At 42.7% G+C, this 15,899-nt stretch overlaps 1 protein-coding gene across 1 annotated transcript; it reads left to right on the top strand.

Annotated features, from left to right (window-relative positions):
* The first annotated feature begins 6,477 nt into the window (after positions 1-6,477).
* LOC311501578 (sodium-dependent neutral amino acid transporter B(0)AT3-like) lies at positions 6,478-15,836 on the top strand. Its single transcript, XM_084563479.1, has 12 exons — positions 6,478-6,671; positions 7,313-7,453; positions 8,021-8,158; positions 8,671-8,852; positions 8,939-9,049; positions 9,134-9,246; positions 9,326-9,454; positions 9,544-9,700; positions 9,887-10,091; positions 10,175-10,334; positions 10,430-10,592; positions 15,594-15,836. Exons 1-12 carry the CDS (start codon positions 6,530-6,532, stop codon positions 15,801-15,803), a joined length of 1,851 nt encoding a protein of 616 aa, XP_084419605.1. The 5' UTR covers positions 6,478-6,529; the 3' UTR covers positions 15,804-15,836.
* The last annotated feature ends 63 nt before the right edge of the window (positions 15,837-15,899 follow it).

Genomic DNA, 15,899 nt, shown 5'->3' with positions numbered 1-15,899 from the left:
AGTTCAGGAAGTTGTCCAGCTATAAGATCAACTGGACGAAGTCAGCTCTGATGTACCTGAATGAACCCGCAAAAGCGGTAGTTATGCCTTATGATATTCCCGTTAAAACAGAGATCACGTACTTGGGCATCCAGATTCAGCCTTCACTGCATAATACAGTCAAAACGAATTATGAAAATATCTTTAAAGAGGTGGAACGTGACATATCTGTATGGACTAAACTACCAGCCTCACTGCAAACAAGGATTGCCTCCGTCAAAATGAACGTGTTGCCTCGCCTCAACTTTGTTAGCATGATGATTCCGCTCCCTCCTCCGGCTGGATATTGGAAGAGAGTTGACTCCCTGTTACGAAAATATATCTGGAATAGTGGGCATCCCAAAATTAAACTCTCCACCTTACAGCGATCAAAGCGAGAGGGTGGGTTGGCCTTCCCAAATTTTATGAGGTACCATCAGGACTTTCAGCTACGCCCTCTTAAGACATGGCTTGACTGCTCTTCTCAGGTAGCCTGGAGAGATAGAGAAGATGTGCTGGTGCTTCCATATAAACTCGAAGGGGTCTTATTTTCTGGACTAACTATCAACCACTGCATGTTACACTTCGGGCCTGTTATTACAAATTCGATACGAATTTTCAAGGCGGTCGAGAAAAGCCTGGGGGGGGAATTGGAAATGGCATCTGAACACTCCACTGTGGGGGAACAAGAATATTATCTTGGGGAATAAGCCGTTTGAATCAACATTATGGTTCTCAAAGGGAGTATACAATCTCGGAGATGTATTTGACCCAGGGGGTATGCTTAGCTTCCAGACATTGTGTTCTCGTTTCAATCTGCCAATGACATCTCACTTTCTGTACCTCCGACTACGGTCAGCTCTTCGCGCCTATGGTGTGCGGACGAACTCTAAGCTGCAGACACATCCTGTCGTAGACTGGCTATCCACAACGAACACTAGAGGACTTGTATCAGTTGTGTATTCACATCTTCAAACACACATACAGAAAGAGCTACCCCTGGCCAAGGCATGGTCTAGAGACTTGGCGGTTGCGGAGGAGGACATAAACTGGGAAACTGTCTGGGAGAACACGTTTCACGCGTCCAAGAACCCCAACCACCAGTTGATTCACTATAAGTTGTGTCAGAAGGCTTATCTGACACCACTTCTGAGATTTCATATGAAGCTGTCAACCAGCCCGAACTGTGACTTGTGCTCCCTGAACACACCGGGAACATTTAAGCATATGGTATGGGACTGCCCAGAGGTTTATGGCTTTTGGAGGAAGGTAACAGTGACTTTATCTAATATGACTGACAAGCCTGTACCTCTGGAGCCGACTCTCCTTTTGCTCAATGACGATTCACATCTGGGGCTGAATGAGAAACAACGCAAGGTTTGGTTGGCCGGCTTGACGGCTGCCAAAAAACTGATAGTACAACGCTGGCTACCCCCTCACAAACTGTATGCTAGGAAATGGCTGGAATACTTTCAGGATGTGGTCATGTTAGAGCTGTCTACAGCACGGGTGAACAAAGCCAAAGGATCTACAATGGACTCATGGAAGAGAGCCGCTTCGGCTATAACGGGCCTGCTCAGTTCGGAATAAAAGCGCTCAATAGGATGGTAAGACACTAGACCGAGAGGGGAGGTGGGAGGGAGGGGGGAAGCCGCCAGGGGGAGGGAGGGAGGGAGGGAGGGAGGGATATGTTAAAAATGTTTGCACTATTTGAAACTGTCATGTGAAAGTATATGTTCAATAAAACAGTTGTTCACAAAAAAAAACAAATAATCAGTCACTTTTTAATTTTTTGATTTTTGATTGCCATTCGAAAATGGAAAGAACGACTGATACACAGATTGTAAGTCATCTCATCATTTGATTTTTGTTCCTGGGGAATATTGTGTCCAGGCAGCTGATAATCAGTAATGTTAGCTAACAGTTGACCAGTGTGTGGACTAGCCTAGCTAGCCAGTTGAATCCCGGCTAGTTTCAGCAGCTATACTGTCACTTGTTTTTTAGTCTTAGTTCAGGACACATTATTCACAGAGCTTTTCTCTGAGGCCACCGCTTAGTTTTTTCTTTAACGTTATTCACAAAGCAGTTGAGACCAACTTCTAGGAAGGACATTACCAATTTAAGATGAGATTTAAAAAAAAAAAAAAAAGCTCTGCATTGCTTGAAGGCTCATGCAGGAGCTAGCTTACATTCACCTCGGTCCATGATTGAGAGTGAGGAGTTGTCGTCATGGTACAGAGCCCCTCCCCTCTCCGCCATGTTGGCAGGATTCGAGCGGCAAAACAAGATTGTTTACGTGTGTATTAACTCGGTAGTAGAGGAGGTCCTCGCAATTCCGCACTGTAATACCATGCCTGGAACTCACTGCTGCGTTAAAAACTGCACCAGTACCTCACACGATAATCATGGAAAACGTAGGAACAATGGAAGACAATTTTTTAGGTTACCGAAATGGACACAGCATCAGGGAGAGCAAGCTTCTCCAAATACCGCTGTTTTGCGATAGGTGTAAGTTTGTCCCTGTAAGGTCCATTTTCTTTCGCCTTATCTTTCTCCATTGCTTTACTCCATTGTTTTACTTTCTTACTCTGTCCCGCCGAAATAATAAACGCGCAAATATTATAGAGCTCTGGAATGTTTAGTAGCGCCTCCGTTAAGTTCTGAAGGCGTTGCCCCTGGCAACCGATAGCGTCTCCTACCATCATGGCCGACCGGCTCAGACCCCGCCCAAATCAACCCAAATCGGCACGTGATAAGAAATATCTTTCCCAGGGGGCTAAATTATGTAATACCATATTATTGATAAGCTCAGACATTATCACACATACACACATGCACTAAGAAATGCTGAATTAAATACATATTTTTATTTGTGTGAATTTATGTGTTATTTATCAGATCTAAGCCCCGTCCCCACCCCAACCAAACTCCTGCCGTCACCGCCAAAATCTCACTCTGAACTCAGTTCAAAACTTGAGAGCCCTGTATATATACACACAGACACTTGACAATGGCATATTATTTGCAGATAATAATTAATTCGTTTTCACACAGCTAGCTTAAATGTGCAACTGACATTACTATTTAGTCAGAAGAGACAATGTCAGCAACCAGGTCAGTTTTGTATGAATTAATTACAATAAATAGTTTATTTAGGGGTAGTTACACAAAATGAGGCGTTGTAGAGTTTTAAAGTAGCTTTAGCTATGTCGTGTGGGTTTGGCTCTAGCTAGCTAAATTGAACTTGACATTGTTTCTCAGCATGAGGAGACCCTTCAGTAGGCATTTTTTGTTGTTTTGCACAATTATTTATCCATAATGGGATACAGCATCATACTTGCAAGTATGATGCTTACTCAAGTAATATCATCTAACCATGGTTATTCTAACCAGTGAATTTACCCGCTTGTGTTTCCTGTTTAACTACAGTACAGCAAGTGAAAAAAGGAAGGTTCATGATTTTTAGCCTTAAAATAGTTGACTGTAAAATGTCGCAGACTTGTAGATACTCATACAGCCCATAAATCTTATAATATATATATTCTTTAAGGTTAATTAATTTAAATCTTTGATTTGTAAGATTGAACTTTGTCTCCAGTAACATGATGACCACCACTCAATCTGATCTGTTTGCTGTCAGGATTCTGGACAAGCAGATCATAGCTAGCCAACCAGTTCTCACATTTTGTATTTTATACAATTTATAATCCGCCACATGTAAAACCTTCATAATGACCACTGTTTACATCACAGATATTGGCTACTACACTAGTAAATTAATATATCTTGAATATACTGATACAAGATGGGCAACATAATTGCTGCTTAACAAGAATATCAAATTTCTGTGATACTGTGAGTTTCGCACATTTCGCAAACTGTTAAGAAATGTCTTTTAAATGTATTTTTTTCTTTTTTTCTTTCAAACTGTCAATATTGTGACTTGTGAAGGGGGGGCTGCCAAAAATGTAAACCTTGTTTTTGAACCAAAGGGTTGATGCTTCCATTCCATTCATGTTTTAAGTGATAGCTGTTCATGGTTAAAAATCACTGGGAGTCACTTCTTAACACTAAGTAGGTTCTTAAGTAGGCTTAAGTAGGTTTAACACTCATTGATTGTGATGATTCCATTTAACACTTACAAAAACTGTTGTCAAATGTAAGTAACACTATGGGTGTTATTTTCTTAAAAATCCAACTGGTCATTATGGTCAGTGTCATTTTTACACTCTGTAAGTTAGGACCATATCTTCACTGACTTAGTGTTAAAATTGAATGACTCTGTAGGTGTTACTAGAACACTGCCAAATTTACTGTCAACAGAGAACTCACATTGCTGGTGCTAGTTGTTTGGTGCTGGTCTGCAGAAGGTGAACACAAGCCAATGAAGGTCTTATCTGCTGAAATTATTGTAGAGGTTGAGGAATAAAAAAAGAAGACCAAGTTGTTCTCTTGTCTGCCAAACTGGCCAGATGGCATAAGTGCACAAACATTAACTCCATGCATCAAGAACATTCTCACATTGCCTTTATTTCTACACATTCCTTGTTGTATGTCATAATAGATTTTTTACTATAGTGATCCCATTCATTCATTCATCTTCTATACCCGTTTAGTCCTGTTAAGGGTCATGGGGGTCTGCTGGAGCCTATCCCAGCTGTCATCGGGCGAGAGGCAGGGGTACACCCTGGACAGGTCACTGTAGTGATCCCACACAGGGAAATTATTTTTCTGCATTTGACACATCCATTTTTTTTCACACAGTAGTGTATAATGCTTTAATAACTCATGTTTGTGTGTTTCCACATTTATCCATAGCATTTCAAAAGTTTATTTTTCATAACAGTGAATCATTTGAGTACTAGAATGAGTGGGGACATTGACGTTGGGTATGGCTTTGCAAAAGCATGGTCACACCAGCAGGTGGCAGAAAGGAACTACTTGGAATTGGAATGAGTTACACCATCTTCAATTTTGATGTTAATGAGCCAGTAGACTTTGTAGTGCCCTTTCTTGTAAAGTTAGTTTTGTCTGTCCAGTTCAGTTTAATTTTCAGGTGAACACATAAGCATTTGTGTCCACTCCCTGGATGTTCGCCAATACGGGAGGCAAGTGTTTGACCAGCTCTTTTGTTTTCCCTGCATTGATCCAGAGGTGCCTTCGCTGGCACCTGTCCACAAGGCCACAGATCACCTCTCTGTATGCCTTGATATCCTCATCTGTAGCGAGTGAAAAGGAAGGTAGCCAGGATATTTCCCTCTAGGGCTCCTTTGCAGCAGACATGAGTCCTCACAAACAGTCGATTGGTGAGGTAGTCCACTATCCTTAATGTGAGGTGGTGATCCACTCATTGTGCTCCCAACCATTGTGCTCCAAGTGAGAGAGGCATCTAACCCCAGTGCCAGGTGGGTAGGCAGCCTACCTTTATTCTTTAGATGGGACTATCCTGATGTAGCCAGACTCAGATCTTATGAGAATATGAGTCTGATAACACGACATTTGGATTTAATTGTGAGTTGTGTTTCAATCTATTCAGAAAAATAAAAATAAAAAAAATGGAACTCAATTTGATAGTTCTATGACCAATCAGAGCCACAGTGCTCAGATGATGTGGACGACTTTCTAACAAGCTAATGTGGATCTTTATAAGGTGAGACCACCAGAGCCAACAGGCCGGGTTGGATCTTAGGCACTGGTACCATACATGACGTTTCTCCAGTTTTAGGCTCAGTTTGAAGATGTGCAGAACAATCTGTACAGGACTCAGAGCTGATACCATCCAGGCCTGCTGCCTTTCTCACTTGAGAGCGAGGAAATCGTTCCTTTAAAGATGAGTTGATAAAAAATATGTATACTCAAATGGATATTTAAAACACTGAAACTGATCTTAGCTGCTGTAAACTAAACTAAGTTAAAACTACATCATCACTTGAACATCACTAGGTTAGATCCTTTTTTCTCCCCTTCAGATTAAAATGTGTATAAATATGCAGAAAGCAAACTCTAGCTAACAAAGTACTGCAAAGTTTGCTCTTGGATAAAGGTTCAGCCTGGTCTCAATTAAAATATCATAATGTCTCTTTCACACACTGTGTCGGATCGATTCGCTGTAGGTCACACTGAAATGCTGGGTTATCCATTAATTCAAGGCTAAGCACACTCCCATTTTAAACAGGCAGGGAGGTTTGGCCACTAAATCGTCACAGTCACTGTTTTCATTTCCTGGTCACCTGAATTCTCCTTGAGAACTGATAAAATCTATATCCCTGACTCAAGGCTAAAACTGACAGGGCATAAGAAGACAACACACATAGGAGAGTGAAACAGAGGACGAGAGAGAGAGAGGAGCACTGGACAGCACTTGGACCAAACAATTTGAAAGAGTATCAGATGGAGAAATCTGGATAAAATATTTTTTTTTTTAATTATATTATATACATTCATACTGACTAGGATTAAGAGAGCCACATATTTGTAAGAACTGTATTAAGTCTTTTTCTGCCAGCTTAAGATGGGCAAAACAAAAGACTCTGGAGCGGAGGAGAGACCCAAATGGGACAACAAGGTTCAATATCTGCTGACATGTATTGGCTTTGCAGTAGGAATTGGAAATGTGTGGCGGTTTCCCTACTTATGCCAAATCTACGGAGGAGGTGAGATTGAATTATATTTTTACTTTACACCATAGCCCAATGCTTAGAGTATGACATGTTAAGCACTGTACCACACTTTTTAAGTTTAATAAGTCCTTATTAAATGAACTAAGCCATTCATTGACTGATCGTGGGGTTGTTTCTGCACAGTGCATCAAACATCTGTGTTTATTTCTCCAGTCATCCCTGCGATATGTTTAGCCGTAGTATCTTAAAGAACCCAGGTCAGGGTTAAAATGCGTAAACAGCTAATTCCTGAAACAATGTAGAACGGTCCTATCAACTTCACATATTGACTCTGAGATTTGAAGCACCTCAAACTCTGCTGAGACTCTATTTGAACTCAGCTCAAAGACTCAAGTCACATTTGATTTTGGTTGCTTTTGCCATAGATTTGCACAGTGCCACTGTTTTTATTACAAACCATGCTCCTGTTTATGGCCACCAATATGTTTTTTGTGATCCCTTTGTATTGCAGTGCTACCTGATATGTCACTTATTTCTGCTCAAGCCAGATAATAATAAGTAATGTCATTACAATGAGATTCTGGCTACTATTGATCAAAAAACATATTAAAACTGCACATTGAAAAGTATAATGTAATATTGATATCTAACTGGGAGGTAAATGTTTACTTCAGGTGCATTCCTTATCCCGTACCTGATTGCCCTGGTGTTTGAGGGCATCCCCCTGCTCTACCTGGAGCTGGCTATAGGACAAAGGCTTCGCATGGGCAGCATCGGTGTCTGGAACTCCATCTCCCCACTGCTGGGCGGAGTCGGTGGGTAACCTAAAATAATTAGCAGAATTCTTTCCCATTTTTATATATTATGGAACTATATCTGTTCTGTTTTTGGCTTATTTAACAATAATTTATTTAAACCCAAAAAAACAACAAAACAAAATAAAAATAGGAGACAGATTCCATAATGTGTTTGGAGAATTATATTGCTGGAACTGGGTTTCAATTAACAATCAGAATCAGGAGAAATAACTGCTATTTCTATAAGTATCTCAAATAAGACGCAAATACAAAAAGCAATAAAAATTAAACAAAGGGAAATCATTCTGGCCCTGTGATGAACTGGCGACCTGTCCAGGGTGTACCCCCACCTCTCGCCCGATGACAGCTGGGATAGGCTCCAGCAGACCCCCGCTACCCTTGACAGGAATAAGCGGGTACAGAAGATGAATGAATGAATGAAATCATTCTCAGATTTACTTTACTTAGGCAAGTAGCCAAAGTAAATCACTTTGGATCATTTACTTTGGTTAAATATTGCTCATTGTTTTGTTTATTTTGTGGCTTTGAACATTTACTTACAGGCGATTAATTTCCTGTGCATAGGTATCGCCTCCATGTTGGTATCTTTCCTGGTGAGCATTTTCTACAACACCCTCATGGCCTGGGTGCTCTGGTACTTCTTTCACTCTTTCCAAAACCCCCTGCCATGGAGCCAATGCCCACTCAATGATAACCGAACAGGTGAGAAGAAAACTCACCTCTCAGTAATTCTCACTACTGCTGATAGATTAATGTTTATACACTGTGACAGTGGAATGAAAAAATGTGTTTTTTGGCATCACCCTGTACTTTACCTTCAACCTTTGATCCTTAAAATCTAACATGTTCATCCAGCCATATATAGTATTACCTAGAGCCTTTTTGGGGTGGGCGTGCATGCCTAAGGACAGACACACGGCATTTCAGGATTTAATGGTTAAAAGAATAGGATTGCTTTATTGCACACAGGGATATTACACCGTATTGTAAAATGAAATTAGAACGCACCCCCCCCCCCCCCCCCCCCCCACCCCAACACTCTAGACAAGCAGATACAGAAAATAAATGAATGACTGAATGATTAAATGAAACAGAATGTTTTCTCTTTCGAGGTTTCAAGGTAAGTAATATGTAACAAAGGTCAAAGGGCAGAGATTGTTTTGATCATTTTAAATCAGTGAAAATATCCAGTTAGGACGTGTACGTCCATATAGGTTTTAATGTGGAGTGTGAGAAGAGCACACCGGTGAATTACTTCTGGTATCGGGAGACCCTCAACATCACACCTGACATAGACATCAGCGGCTCCCTGCAGTGGTGGATGGTCATCTGTCTGGCCACCGCCTGGTGTATCGTCTTCATCTGCTTCATCAAAGGCATCGAGTCCGTGGGAAAGGTCCTTGAGCGCAGTGAAAAATATATGAACTTGTCTCAAAATCAGCCGCTGCATCTTGCAAAGTTGCCTTCATTTGACCTTCTCAGGCTGTGTACGTGACAGCGACCTTTCCTTACCTGGTGCTGACTATTTTCCTGATCCGTGCCCTCACTCTGCCTGGAGCTACCGATGGACTGTTGTACCTCTTCACGCCTAATGTAAGTTGCTGCTACCATGGCAGAGGAAAGTTTATGTTTTAGATCCCTGTCTCACCTGACTTGTTATTTTTCTGCTTGTTGCAGTGGGACACGCTGAAGAACCCTCAGGTGTGGCTGGACGCTGCCACCCAGATCTTTTTCTCTCTTTCGGTGGCATTTGGAGGTCTCATAGCTTTCTCCAGTTATAATGCAGAGAGGTATATACTACAACTCCATTACCCATCCCTAGTAAAGTCACAGTGATCACAAAGTTTTTTCTTATTCTGCATCTTTTAGAAACAACTGTGAGAGAGATGCTGTTATTGTAGGGGTTATAAACAGTGCTACATCTCTCTACGCCTCCATTTCCATTTTCTCCATCCTGGGATTTAAAGCTACCACTGCCTACAACTCCTGCCTAAAACAGTACGTAGGTACATTCTAAAACTTAGTTTGCTCGTTGCCCTCTGATGAAGTAAAATCCTGAGAAATTATTTCTTGAATCTCATCTGCAGAAACATCCTGTCTCTGACCAACCAGTTTGAGCTTTCAGACCAGAACATGACACTGGAGAACTACAATGAGTGGTATAATTATCTTAACCAGACATATCCAACTGAAATCTCCAGTTTGCAGCTGGAGGAGTGTAACCTCCAAACCTTCCTTGACCAGGTATTTTAAATTTGAAGACATCCTATCTTTTACATTGCATTATTTTGGTCTTTAATTTCTCTAACCTCTCTCTTCCTTAATTTGCGGTTGTATTCTGCCCATGCATTGCCCATCTTTTGCCCCATGTACAATTCCTAATGTGCCGATACAACATATTCCATTATGTCGTTTGTCTTCCTCCCCTAGAGTGCTTCAGGTACTGGCCTGGCTTTTATTGTGTTCACCGAAGCAGTCATAGAGATGCCGGGCTCGCAGGTATGGGCCATACTGTTCTTCGTCATGCTCTTCAGCTTAGGTCTCTCCTCTATGTTTGGCAACATAGAGGGCGTTCTAACACCCATCAAAGACCTCAAAATTGTGCCCAGCTGGATCCCTAACGAAGTCGTAACAGGTATTTCACATCAGATTAAGCTGTTAAACACTTTTGTTTCTTTGAATTTCCTTACTGAAACAAATGTGTTCTCACCTCCTCAGGTATCATCTGCTTGATAGCCTTTTTGGTGGCCCTCATCTTCACCCAGGGTTCGGGCAACTACTGGGTAGAGGTCTTTAACAACTATGTGGGCTCTGTTCCTCTGCTTATCATCGCCTTCTTTGAGATTATTGGAGTCGTTTATGTCCGCGGAATGAAAACGTAACATTTTCTCAACTTCTTTGATTTGACTCTGTAACCCCGATATGAATCTTAAAATGCTAATGTTTTCTCCTGTCTTCTGTGTCATCCGGCAGTTTCAGTGAAGACATCTACTTTATGACTGGAAGGAAGCCCAACATCTTCTGGAAGGCGTGCTGGTTGGTGATCAGTCCTGTAATGCTCCTGGTGGTGCTGGTTGCCTTCGTGGTCGTCCAAGCACAGACTCACCCCGTGTATCACTCATGGAACCCAGAATATGTAAGGACTCAAGAAAACCTTAAGAATGTACAAATGCTGTATCCAGTCATGAATCAATTATATGGAAACACACCACAAATACACATTACTGTAAATATCCTATGAGTTGTTTTCATTATACCAAGAGCAGGAAATGGAAAAACAACAATTGAACAAATCAATATTTTATTTTGACCCCATTTTGCCTTAAAAACTATACAATGCGTTCAACAAACAGTCCAAAATCTATAAACGTAAGTTTGCCATTCTATATGTTACAACATTAACCTCTGCATTAACACCAACCAGCACTGGAAGCAGGTGAAGCAGAGCTCTCTCTGTTACAGAAAATGACAACCAGAATCTCAAAATGTTAGTTAACATATTGTATATATTGTGTTACACAACCTGAAGATTAAAAACTCACGGTTTTACGAGGAGTCACTTACTATAAATTGTTTCTCGTATGGACCTGCCTTTATGGAAGTAAAGCTACACTAATCACCAACTTGCTGTAGCTTCATGTAAGTTGCACATAGACAGGGTAGGCCTATAGATGATTTTGTCCAACTAACTAAGATTAGATTAGATAGATTCAACTTTATTGTCATTACACATGTACATGTACAGAGCAACGAAATGCAGTTTAGCATCTAACCAGAAGTGCAATAGGCAGTAAGTGCACGTGACATAAATATTATGGTAAATAAGTATGGTACAGTTTGTTTTTTACAGCATATGGACAATATTTACAGATTAGAACCTATGTACAGGTGAGACCATATATACAGGTTAATGAGCAAGATATACATAACGATTGAGTGAGGTACTATGAACATATTATACAGATGGATTTGTTCGTTAATTGTGAGTAGACTATAAACAGGAACTAGCATAACATAATTTACAATAGAGGAGATGGCAGATGATAAATTAGGCGATACAAAAACAGATGACGTGAGCAACTTACAGTGCAAAAATAAATAATAAGCAGTGGTAATCTAAGTTACTAGACTAGTGCAATATTCGTTACATAGTACTGTGCAAACAGATTGTATAAAGTGAGCATGTGCAGAGTAGTCCAATAGTGCAGTGGTGATGGTGTAAAAGTCTTTGGTCAGTGATTGAATGATGAGTTAAGGGGTGTGAATTGGTGTGTAGGGGTCAGCAGGGGTCAGCGGGGGTTCGAGTTCAGTAAGATCACAGCTCTGGGGAAAAAGCTATTCCTCAGTCTGCTGGTCCTTGTCCGGAGGCTTCTGAAACGCCTGCCTGAGGGCAGGAGGGAAAATAGTCCATGTGCCGGGTGGGAGGAGTCCTTCAGAATGCTGCGGGCACGACGCAGACAGCGCCTCTTCTGGACGTCCTCAATGGCAGGGAGTGGAGTTCCTGTGATGCGCTGGGCAGTTTTCACTACGCGCTGCAGGTGTTTGCGCTCCGCAACAGAGCAGCTTCCGTACCAGACTGTGACACAGTTGGTTAGGATGCTCTCAATCACGCAGTGGTAGAAGTTCACCAGGATGGCTGAAGACAGATGGTTCTTCTTCAGTGTCCTCAGGAAGAAGAGGCGCTGGTGAGCTTTCTTGACCAGGCTGGAGGTGTTGGTGGTCCAGGACAGGTCCTCCGAGATGTGGGTCCCCAGGAACTTGAAGCTGGAGACACGTTCGACGGCCATTCCGTTCATGTGAATGGGGTCATGCGTGCTTCTTCTCTCCTTCCTGAAGTCTACAATGAGCTCCTTGGTCTTGCTGGTGTTAAGGAGCAGGTTATTGTCGGCACACTATGTGGCCAGGTGCTGTACCTCTTCTCTGTAGGCTGTCTCAACGTTGTTAGTGATGAGACCAATCACGGTGGTGTCGTCTGCGAACTTGATGATGGAGTTGGATCCATGCACAGGTCTGCAGTCGTGGGTGAAGAGGGAGTACAGAAAGGGGCTCAGCACACAGCCTTGTGGCACACCTGTGTTGAGTGTAACAGTGGTGGAGCAGGTGTGGCCTGACCTCACGTGTTGTGGTCTGTTGGTAAGAAAGTCCATGATCCAGTTGCAGAGGGCGGTGTTGGTGCCCAGGGCTCCAAGTTTGGTGATTAACTTGGAGGGGATGACAGTGTTGAATGCTGAGCTGAAGTCAACAAACAGCAATCGTGCATAGGTGTGGTTATTGTCCAGGTGTGAGAGCACAGAGTGCAGAGCTGTGGAGACTGCATCATCTATGCTCCTGTTGCTGCGGTAGGCGAACTGGTGTGGGTCCAGTGTGGGAGGGAGGGAGTCCTTCAGGTGCGCCAGGACCAGTCGTTCAAAGCACTTCATAATGATGGGTGTGAGTGCTACAGGGCGGTAGTCGTTGAGGCACGTCGGCTTGGAGCGTTTTGGCACTGGCACGATGGATGTCGCTTTAAAACATGTTGGCACAGCTGCTTGGGCGAGGGACAGGTTGAAAATGTCCGTGAAGATCCCTGTGAGCTGCTCCGCACATGCTCTGAGCACACGTCCTGGGATGCCGTCTGGTCCAGCAGCCTTGCGTGCGTTGATTCTGCTCAGTGCCGTGTGGACATCAGTGGGGGAGAGTGAGAGGGGCTGGTGGTCTGCAGGGAGTGTTGTCTTGGTGGCGGTGTCTCCGTTGTCCCTCTCAAAGCGAGCGTAGACTTTAGCTCGTTCAGGAAGGAGACGTCCGTGGCTGCGGGGGTGGGGTTGCTGACTGACTGACTGAAAGTCTTGATCCTTGTAGGAACTGTTCAGGGCAACCGCCCTCTTCAGTTCCGGTTTCTCCGTGGGGGTGGGGGCAAAGGGAAAGAAACAAACCAATAGGATTAGTCACCGTGACACAATCACCAACTGTTCACTCTGCTCACTCTAAATATGCGCACATACATACGCGTACCTATATATGCATACACGCATGCATATACACACACATACACATATATTCACGCACCCCCCCCCCCCCCCCTTTTTTTTTTTCCCCTCATTTTTAGGACATTTTAGGACATCATGGTAAAAGAAAGAAAGGAAGAATCAGATTCTAAAAACAAAGTGGTATAATATATAATAATAGATAAAATCCAGTAACATAAAATACTATAAGTAACTCTATTCGTGTGATCTAAAGTGAGTAAAATGTATTGAGGTTATATTAAGATAGATTTCTTTATCAATATTGCAGTAAGACCGACAGCGGTGTGGTACAGAAGGACCGGAGTGGGTTGGTTCTTTCCTCCTGAATGATAGGTTGGAGTGATGGATTATTTCGGACCCTGTGCAAATATTTTTTCCCCAGAAAGGCCATTCTATCTTTTAGAGTCATGAAACCTGAGAGTTCATGCGTGTATTTATTGCTCGTGTATTTGGGGAGTCTGTAGCACATCTTTATTGCAGCGTTTTGAATGACCTGAAGTTTGTTGAGTTCTGTGCTTCTTATATTGCACCAGGCAGGAGCTGCGTACTCAAACAAAGGCCGAATGTAAGACTGGTACACCCTTGAGGCTGTTCCTGGGGTTGCTCCTCCCTTTCTTCTGCACAGCACTTTTAGATGGTTAAGTCTGCGCTTGGCCTCTTTTTCCACTTCTGCTATGTGGTCTGTCTATTTCATATTCTGCTGGAACGTCACTCCTAAAAATTTTGCTGTTGGGGTTATTTGAAGGGTATTGTCATTGAGTTTGAGACTGGGGATTGTTCTGTCTTTTTTGCGAGGATATCTGGAGAATAGTAGGCATTGTGTTTTTGCAGGGTTTAATTTTACTCTCCACATATTTGCCCATTCTTCCATTTCAGTGATGCACACTTGAAGTTTTTTTGCAGCGTGTTTTATGTTTTTTGAAGAAGTCCAGTAGCAGATGTCATCTGCAAACTGCGAAACTTGTCCCTGTCCTCTTGGTGGGTAATATATGTCACTGATATAAAGGAGGAATAGTAATGGACTAAGGGCTGATCCTTGGGGTACACCTGCTTCTGGGCAAAATCTGTTAGAAATGGATGTGCCGACCTTGACTGCAATTGCTCTATCTTTTAAAAAACTGTTTAAAAGCACTACTAGTTGGTGTGGAAGTCTGAGATTTTGGTCCTGAAGCCTGTATATGAGTCCCTCATGCCACATTTTATCGAAGGCTTTTTCGATATCGAAGAAGACCGCAATTGTTATTTCTTTTTTGTTGAATCCTCGTTGCACATCTTCTGCTAGTCGTAGGATATTATCAGTGGTACTTCTTTCTTTTCTGAAGCCAGCCTGGTGGACTCCCAGGATTCCAAGGTCATCGAGGGGGGGGGGTTGCTGGGCTTGTAGTCGGTGATGGCCTGGATGCCTTGCCACATGCGTCGGGGGTCAGAGTTGGAAAAGTGACCCTCTATCTTCCGCTTGTAGCAGTGCTTGGCCTTCTTGATGCCCCTCCTCAGGTTTGCCCTGGATGTGCTGTAGGCCTGTGCATCCCCTGATCTGAAGGCAGTGTTACGGGCCTTCAGCAGGAGCTGCACCTCCTTGTTCATCCATGGCTTCTGGTTGGGGTACGTGGTGATCTGCTTCTCTGTCGTGACGTCATCGATGATGGTGGTGATGTAGTCCATAACAGAGGAGGCATAATTGTCAATGTCCAAGTGTGAGCCACAGGTGGCTTGAGAAGCAAAAGTACTCCAGTCCGTGTGTTGAAACCTGTCCTGGAGTACAGAGTCTGTCTCTGCTGGCCACACCTTGATGGTCCTCACTGATGGCCTGACACGGTTGATGAGGAAGTGAAAGGTTGAGTTAAGCTAAACTAAATGCTAGCTGTCTGTAGCCTAATATGCAGTGCTGTTAATACCGTAGATCTTTTCATCTATGAGAAAATATTTATGTTCTTAACTATTTTGCAAATTAGGTTAAGGTTAGATATGCTAAACACTTGCTGGCTGGTACGGTACAGATGTTTTGGCATGAAATTAAATTAGCATATTTCACTAAATCTTCTGTACTTTTAAAGCAATATTCTTTGCTTCATTTAAAACGAAACAAATGCCTTAATTTTTCCACATTTTGGTGCATGTGTCTTTCTCTACAGGACAAATTCCCCGCAAGTGAAACTAAGCCATATCCAGACTGGGTGTTTGGCATCATCATCCTCCTGTCTGTGCTGCCTGTGGTTTCTATCCCTCTGGTGGCTCTCTACTATCTGATCTGCTGTAGAATCAAAAGGTCATCTGCTAATGTCAACTTAAATCCCTACGCCAATGAGGCCTTTGAGATTGAAACACAGGAACAGAAGATTTAGAGGGTTTAAGGAATGTAGCAAGGAAGCATCAGAACTGAACAAGACGCCCTGATGGTTTTCACCACTTCTCTTGTCGGCTGTCACCGTCACTGATTT

The sequence above is a fragment of the Chelon labrosus genome (assembly GCF_963514085.1).
Source record: "Chelon labrosus genome assembly, chromosome: 16".
NCBI lineage: Eukaryota > Metazoa > Chordata > Actinopteri > Mugiliformes > Mugilidae > Chelon > Chelon labrosus.
This window is presented reverse-complemented; position numbering and strand designations above follow the sequence as displayed.

What these genes read in the sequence shown, in the direction of transcription:
- LOC311501578 (XM_084563479.1), top strand. Translation starts at nt 6,530, where the DNA reads ATGGGCAAAACAAAAGACTCTGGAGCGGAGGAGAGACCCAAATGGGAC. An exon ending in ACTCAATGATAACCGAACAG is followed by an intron (nt 8,159 to 8,670) that starts GTGAGAAGAAAA and finishes ACGTCCATATAG; the next exon opens with GTTTTAATGTGGAGTGTGAG. An exon ending in TACAACTCCTGCCTAAAACA is followed by an intron (nt 9,455 to 9,543) that starts GTACGTAGGTAC and finishes TCTCATCTGCAG; the next exon opens with AAACATCCTGTCTCTGACCA.